The following is an 8449-nucleotide window of genomic DNA, read 5'->3' as shown; positions in this document are numbered from 1 at the left end:
CAGGCTCACGTCAATTGGTCTGTCAGGTTTCTTGGGAAGTTCATCTGAGGCAAGCATGGTCATTGCCCGACTGCAGCAGAGCCTGGATCCTGTTGCAATGAACCCCCAGCCAGTGCTTTCTCAACTGGTCATTAAAGGAAATAGTCATAGAGTCATAGAGATATTCAGCACAGAAACAGACCCTTGGGTTCAACTCCTGAATTAATCTAGTCCAATTTACCAGCAATTGGCCCATATCCCTCCAAACCCTTCCTATTCATATACCGATCCAAATGCCTTTTAAATGTTGTAATTGTACCAGCCTCCACTACTTCCTCTGGCAGTTCTTTCCATACACACACCACCCTCTGTGAGAAGAGGTTTCCCCTCAGGTCCTTTTTACATCTTTCCCCTTTCACCTTAACTCTATGCCCTCTAGTTTTGGACTTCCCTAACCTGGGAGAAAGACCTTGTTTATTCAACCTATCCATGCCCCTCATGATTTTATAAACCTCTATGAAGTCACCCCTCAGCTTCTGACACTCCAGGGAAAATAGCCCCAGCCTATTCAGCATCTCCCTATAGTTCAAACCCAGCAATCCTGACAACATCCTTGTAAATCTTTTCTGAACCCTTTCATGTTTCACAACATCTTTCTTATAGCAGGGAGACCGGAATTGAACACAGTATTCCAAATGTGGCCTAACCAATGAAATATTGGCCTGCACCATCATTTACCCTTGACACACTTCACCTGCCCCTGCAATGTTGTTAGACAGTTAACCCCCTCTTTGTCCATGATTACTGTGGTCAAGGGATAGCAACTGGAATGAGTAACCATTTTCAAAGTGTTAGAGAACCTTTGCCCTGATATGAGCAGATAGAATTCTATACACCCAACATGTTGATGGGAATTGCAAGGTTGAAATGAGTGTTATCAGACATTCCTCCACATCTGGCTGATCAGTACAATCTCTTTTGCTAAATTCCAAAAGAAACTTTTCACCAAGTCTTTCAAACACAATGAAACAAGGGTACATGACTCTACCCAATTTTATTTATTCCAAAAGGGATGGATTCCTGATAATGCAGCCATCTCTTTAGTGTTGCACTGATCAGTCCAATTTAACTCTTGGTCAGATTACAAATTCAAAAAATAAATACATTCACCTGAGGTAAGCTGATACAGTTTTCAATAACTAGTTGATATAGTCTGTCATTTCATAAATGTAGGAGAATTATTATCTCTTGACTTTATAATAAAATCCAGTTTTATTTATCAGCAAAGTTGTTTTGCACTTCCCTGATCGGTAGGCTATAGTTGATAAGGGTAGGCACTCGCCTATAAGTGCCCCTCCAACCAGAGGAGAAAACAATTAAATGGACAAAACTAATCAAAAGTGATCAGTCATATAAAAACAACACAGAATTATTATTATATCACTTGTACAAGTTCTAGACTTGTGACCTAGCACCTAGAAGATAAAGGGCAGGAGGTACATTGGAATAATACCTACAAGTTCCTTCCTGGTCATGTACCATCCTGACTTGAAACTATACAAACTCTGGAATTCCCACTGGATAGGACTTTGGGTATATGTACACTACATGGACTGCAGTGGTTCAAGAAGGCAGCTCACCACCATTTTCCAAGGGGCATCTGTGTTTTCTGTGTATCTAAATGGGTTTAATGATTAACTTGTAAGTTTTCTGTAGCCATGGTGATTTTTGAAAAAAAAAAGAACACCGACAAATATTTGGCTAGGGGAAAATACCCATAACTTGAAAAGAAAAGCTTTTTATTATTCAGAGATAGCAAGAACTGCCGATGCTGGAGTTTGAGATAACAAGGTGTAGAGCTGGATGAACACAGCAGGCCAAGCAGCATCAGAGGAGCAGGAAAGCTGATGTTTCGGGTCTGGACCCTTCTTCAGAAATGGGGGAGGGGAAGGGGATTCTGAAATACGTTGACCTGTCTGTCTTCCCTTGACTGACCAACCCCCATCCTAATTCCCCATCTACACTCACCTTTACTGGCTCCATCTCGCCTACTTGGCCTGTCCATCTCCTCTCCACCTATCTGCTCCTTTATCCATCTTCCATCCGCCTCCCCCTCTCTCTCTATTTATTTCAGAATCCCTTTCCCCTCCCCCATTTCTGAAGAAAGGTCCAGACCCGAAACATCAGCTTTCCTGCTCCTCTGGTGCTGCTTGTCCTGCTGTGTTCATCCAGCTCTACACCTTGGTATCTCTTTTTCTGGTTCAGTTTGGCAGACTGAATGAAGACAGATGTATAACGTAGTTACTCCTGGGGAAGGGAGTTAGTTAGAATTGTTAAGAAGCAGATTATCTCAGAGCAAAGAGTTTCGTACAGTTCCAGTCAGAAATATTTGATTAAAATCCTGAAGGGATTATTTGGAGCTTAGAAAGTTTAAGACTCTAGGAAAAGGCTATCAGATTCTCAAGACTAGAGCTGTAGCTAGAGTTAAAGTAAGTGCTATGGATGTTCTCGAAAAGGGAATTCTCTCTGGATTGAATACTGTAAAGAGGTGCTTTGGGATTTAATAGGATTATAATTTTACTGTGCTTTCCAAAACTTTGAAACTTGTGTTTTATGTAAATATTTTGATTCACTCCATTTTATCTTTATTTCTTTTATGTGTAAACTTCTGATCTGACTTGTAAAATAATAATGTCAGGTTGGAACATAAGCTTTGCCCTTTTCTTTAGGTTTTTTTTCTGGTATCTCTTGATTTTTCTCCACGACCTTTAATGGAGATTCAAAAATAAATTGATTACTCATTCTTATTTCTTGAGCAAACTTTGCTTTCTTAAATATATTTGACAATTGTTTTCCTTCTTTCCACTACCCTCCTCCCAAATAAAAGGTGACAATGGTTGCTTTACAAGCTCTGACCAAGTATCGGGCAGATATCTCTCAAGAGAATGAAATTGACTTGGATGTTATTGTAACCATCTCCGGCAGAACTGCTCCTGTTCCTTGGTATTTTAACACAGATAATAGATATGTCACAAAAACAGAACAGGTTAGTTATTACTTAAGTTTTAATGTTTATTTTAAAGTAATTATTTTTGTCGTACCCTAAATGGGTATTTGTGCTTTCCATTGTTTTGAGCATACACACTGGAATTTTGCATTTGCACGTGTTTCTCAGTATGATATTTTTGATTCCAACCTACAGAAGTGTATTAACTACCTTTGCATTGCATTGCGTCGAGTGGGCAGTGCAGCAATGGATCATTCATTCTTCCTGGTCTGCATCTGCATTTATGTTCCACAGAGTCTTCACCCATCCCACTTCATGAATATTCATTGCAAATAAGTCTTCAGTAGCTATAACGCTTAAATCCTGTTTTGCTCAATAATTCCAGTGTTGACTGGCTCAGGAGGTGACAATTTCATTGTGTTAAAAAAATTCTTGAGGAATTTCAGTGGCATGTAATTGAATTCCAAATTTAAGCTGTTCAGCAGCCTGATGAGTGTTAGGATTTTCACTGTGGGGGAGCAGAAATCTTCATGAAGCATCTCATATATTTCCTAGAGCGAGTATTGAACTCATCTCTCGAAGTCATTTGTCCAGGCCTCTGGATTCCTACAACAACACCTTCAAAAACCACATTCTGAAAATGCTGGATTTATGAACTAAAAGTGGAAACAGGCGAGAAATACTCAGTGGATCTGGCAGCACCTGTAGAATCAGAATCGGTTAATGTATCATCGGAGTATAGGAGCAGGGATAGGCTGTTCGGCCTGTCGAATCTGTTTCTGGTCTGTGACTTACTCTCTACTTGGGGTGATGTAAAGTTTGCATCTGTAAAGTTGTCAGAAGGCGGAGTCTCCTTGCTGATGGTTTCACAAGTGTTTCTTCCCATTCACAATTCCTATAATGTTGAAGCTGCCCACAATGACATCTACCCATACCCTATAACCACAAAGGCTGCAGACAACAAACCGAAGGTAATATTTCTGCCACAAATGCTGGGCAACGACCATCTCTAACAAGAAAAATCCCAGTACGCCCCTGTTGATGTTCCATGAACTAATTACCATTGAGTTCCCATCATTGATGTGTGATGAGGTTAAAAGTGGACCAAACCTTATAATTAGACCATACAGTTTATCATAATATGAAGCAACGAACTGCGGATGCTGACGACCTGAAACAGAAAATTGCTGGAGAAACTCAACAAAACTGGCAGCATCTGTGGTGAGAGAAAACAGAGTTAACATTTTGAGTCTGGTGACCATTCTTCAGAACAGGGCTGAGACTGGATTCCGTCTTACTGATTCCTCAAGATCTCTCCAGCATCTACAAGACTCAAATAGGATGCAGCACCTGAATATACCTCTATGTGTGGAACTGTGCATCCCTCAGGAAGCTGAGTATCTGAGACAATGCAGTCTGCTTGTCTGGCACTCAGACTTTAGACTCAACTCCTCAACCTTTATTGCACTGAGGATGCAGTGTATATGAAGTAAATGTTGTGTTGCAGCAATTCACCATATTTGCTTTGAACTGCAACACTCATCCCTGTAATCAATAACCAGTGTGATGATTAAGAAGAGCTAGGCCACAAGAATGCTAATACCACCCATGTTCCATCTTAAGTTGCACTTAATCCTGACATAACTGCTCCGTGGTTGAACCACCACCACTACAAAAATTACAGCAATGTAAAAGAAGGTTCCCCTTAATTCCCATGACAGTCCCTTCCTGAGAACAAAGATTGAAAGCCAACAGACAGCCTTTCCAATTTTTCTTGTCATTCCCAGTTTTGTAGAACATTAAAAAAAATGCAGACGAATCAGAGAAACAACCCTTTCCGTTGCAGTCTTTCACTGTGTCTTTGTTGAGTTAAATTGGCATCATATCCCGGTAAATGGCTAACCTGCATTATCCACATTTCAGATCAACAACTTTGGGAACTTCACAGTGAAAGCCAAAGGAAAAGGACAGGGAACATTGAAGGTAAGTGGAGGAGCGAGTCTTACGGAGATAATAATCTTTCAGGAGACAGCAGAGTTTGAGGCACTTGGCAATTTTATTCCACCAGTACAATACATGGAGAGGCCAAAGACTTCCCTTCAATCTGGCCTTGACGTGAGGATTCAATTACCCTCTTAATCTGCAGCTTAGATCAGAAGAAAAGTCAATGACACTCTAATTTCAACTTCAAGTAAAATGTCTTTTATACGTTTTTCTTGTAATGTTAACATGGCGGCACATACTCCCTCCACTGGTATACTATTGGTTAATTAGTGCTGAATTGTTCAACAATGATTGGGTACCCAGTACGTCATTCAATTAGCTATCTTGTTGCTATGATCTTTATGGGTCCGTTTTGGTATGTAGGAAACTTACTTTCCATGGTTGCTTGTGACTTGGACAGATAAGGAAGGCCCCTTATAATTAGTTTTAAAACTTTCTTTCTAATATTTTAGTGATTCATATATAATATGTATGTAAAGTATATATATCTTTCTATAACACCTTGGAACCTATATCTATGATTATCTTGAAGAATCTTAATTAAAACCTACTTGTTGTATTATAACTGATTGATTAGAAAGAAACTTAAAGAAATAACCAGTTGGTATGAAATGTTCTTGTCTTTAGGATAGTAAAGAGTGTTGCATATTCAATTTTACTGAGGAACAGACTGCCTTTGTCCTCATGTGCTGAGAACACATTAAACATGTGTTTCTCACACTTTATAATTTCTGTTAAACATGTATTGCGAAGCTTGTTGGGGCTGTCTTCAGCCATTTTTTCTGTATTGTCATAGGGCAGCCCTAATGGTAAATGTTGGTTCCAAACGCTGATTATTTGAGAGCACTGTCCTGGCAGCAGATTTTAGTTCATGTTGCACTAATCCCTTCCGTCTTGGAGTGCAGCATATTAAACACAAAGAACAAAGAAAATTACAGTACAGGAACAGGCCCTTCGGCCCTCCAAGCCTGCACCGACATGCTGCCCGTCACAACCAAAATCCCCTACCCTTCCGGGGACCGTATCCCTCTATTCCCATCCTATTCATGTATTTGTCAAGATGCCCTTTAAAAATCACTATCATATCTGCTTCCACTACCTCCCTTGGCAGCTAGGGGGAGGTAGTGGAAGCAAATGAGACAGAGAGTAATGGTAGAGGGTTGCTTTTCAGATTGGAGGCCTGTGACCAACAGTGATCCACAGGGATCGGTTCTGGGTCCTCTTTTGTTTGTTATTTACATAAATGATTTGGATGAGAATATAGAAGGCATGGTCTGTAAGTTTGTGGATGACACTAAAATTGGTGGCATTGTACACAGTGAAGAAGGTTTGCTAAGATTACAATGGGACCATGATCAAATGGGTCAATGGGCTGAAAAATGGCAGATGGAGTTCAATCTGGATAAATGCGAGGTATTGCATTTAGTGCAACAAACAAGGGTAGGGCTTATACAGTTAATGATAGGGCCTTGGGTAGTGTAGAACAGAGGGACCTAGGGGTTCAGGTACATAATTCTTTAAAATTTGCATCACACATATACAGAGTGGTTAAAAAGGTATTTGACACGCTTGCCTTCATTGCTCAGTCCTTTGAGTACAGGAGTTGTGATGTTATGTTGAGGTCGTACAGGACATTGGTGAGGCCTCTTCTGGAATACTGTGTCCAGTTCTGGTCACCCAATAAAAGGAAGGATATTATCAAGCTGGAGAGGGTTCAGAAGAGATTTACCAGGATGTTGTTGCATATGGAAGGTTTGAGTTATAAAGAAAAGCTGGATAGGCTGGGACTTCTTTCACTGAAGTGTAGGAGGTTGAAAGGTGACCTGCTAGAAGTTATAAAATAATGAGAGGTATAGATAACGTTGATAGTAGTTGTCTTTTCCCCAGGATGGGGGATTTCAAGACTAGAGGGCACGTTTTTAAGGTGAGAGGAGAGAGATTTAAAAAAGACACAAGGGGAAAAGTTTTGACAAAGTGGGTGGTGCGCATGTGGAATGAACTTCCTGAGGATGTGATGAATACAAGTACAATTACATTGTACAAAAGACATTTGGATGGATATATGAATAGGAAAGGTTTGGAGGGATATAGGTCAGGAGCAGGCAGGTATGACTAGTTTAGTTTGGGATTATGGTTGGCATGGACTGGTTGGACTGAAGGGTCTGTTTCTGTGACTCTATGACGATGACCCTATAAATGATATCCAAGTAGCCACTTGGTAGTACAGGGTAGGAAGGGAAAGCTGTTAATAAATTATACAGTATTCTTGACTTCACAAATGGGAGCTAGAGTACAAAACCAAGGAGATTATGCTGAACTTGTCTAAGAAACCAGTTCAACTTCACCTGGAGTTTTGTGTGCAGTTCTGAGTGCCATACTACAAGGAAGGATGTGAATACATTGGAGAGAATGCAGAAGAGATTTGCAAGCATGGTTCCAGGAATGAAACACTGGCTGCTATGAAAAAAGGATGGAGAAGTTGAGACTACTTTCCTTGGAGAGGAGAAAACTGAGAAGTTTAGTTAGAAGTTTTCAAAATCATGAGAGATCTGGACAGATTGAATAATGAAAACGTGTTCCCACTTGAAAAAGGGTCAAGAACCAGAAGGGACAACTTTAATGTGTTTCACAAAAGAAGCAAATGTGAGGTATGAGAAAGTTTTTTCAAACAGTGAGGTTCTGGAATGCACTACCTGGAAGTGCAGTGGAGGCATGTTCAACTGAGGCATTGAAGAGGCCATTGGACGGCTATTTTAAGGAGAAACAGTGCGTAGAGATTAAGGGGAAAGAGCAGGAGGCTAAGTTACTGAGAGAGTGAGTACAGACACAATCGGTTACTGACTTCTCTCTGCGCGCTATCAACTCTGTGAAAGGCCTCTGACAGGTCACCTCTCAACCTCCCCTTTTCAAGAGAGGATGTTTCCAGAAAAGTACTTCCTCTCAGCTATGGGACGTTTCCGGTAAAAGTTTGTTGCACTCCTCCCTGCTGCCTCTAATCCTTTTTACAGCACTGAGATTGAAACGCTTAAGCTGTCCTGTGTCAAACAGAAAACAATTGTACTGGACTACTAAAACATCACCCTAGCATAAACTCAGGCTCAACCTGAATGTGGTGAAGCAGAAAGCCATCTGGTCTACTTGCAAAAGAGAAGCAAGCCGCATAGATAAGGTCACCAGGTTTTGGAAGATTTCTGTTGAAGTAAGATGAATTTGTTTCAGAAATATTTAGTTTGTATTTGTATCATACATGGGTCCACAGAGCAAGTGGGCAGCTGTCTCATTTACTTAGGATATGGGCAGCACTTTGACTGGGAGCTTGGATTGACCTCCCGAAGTTAGGCTGGGCAGGATTATGGGGGGGTGAGTGAGTGGGCAGGACTATGGGTGGGTGAGTGGAACGTGCTGGACTATGGGCGGGTGAGTGAGTGGGAAGGACTATGGGCGGGTGAGTGAGAGGGC

General features: G+C 40.9%; 1 protein-coding gene across 1 annotated transcript in view; it reads left to right on the top strand.

Moving 5' to 3' along the window:
• LOC109916785 (complement C3-like) overlaps positions 1-8449 on the top strand; it is a 95880-nt gene that overhangs the window by 56586 nt on the left and 30845 nt on the right. The window contains 2 exon segments of the mRNA XM_048617802.1: positions 2867-3025; positions 4910-4969. Coding sequence (XP_048473759.1) covers positions 2867-3025; positions 4910-4969 — 219 coding nt within the window.

The sequence above is a fragment of the Rhincodon typus genome, chromosome 38 (assembly GCF_021869965.1).
Source record: "Rhincodon typus isolate 14 chromosome 38, sRhiTyp1.1, whole genome shotgun sequence".
Taxonomy (NCBI): Eukaryota; Metazoa; Chordata; class Chondrichthyes; order Orectolobiformes; family Rhincodontidae; genus Rhincodon; species Rhincodon typus.
Note: the sequence above shows the minus strand (reverse complement) of the source record. Positions and strands in the feature narration are given on the sequence as shown.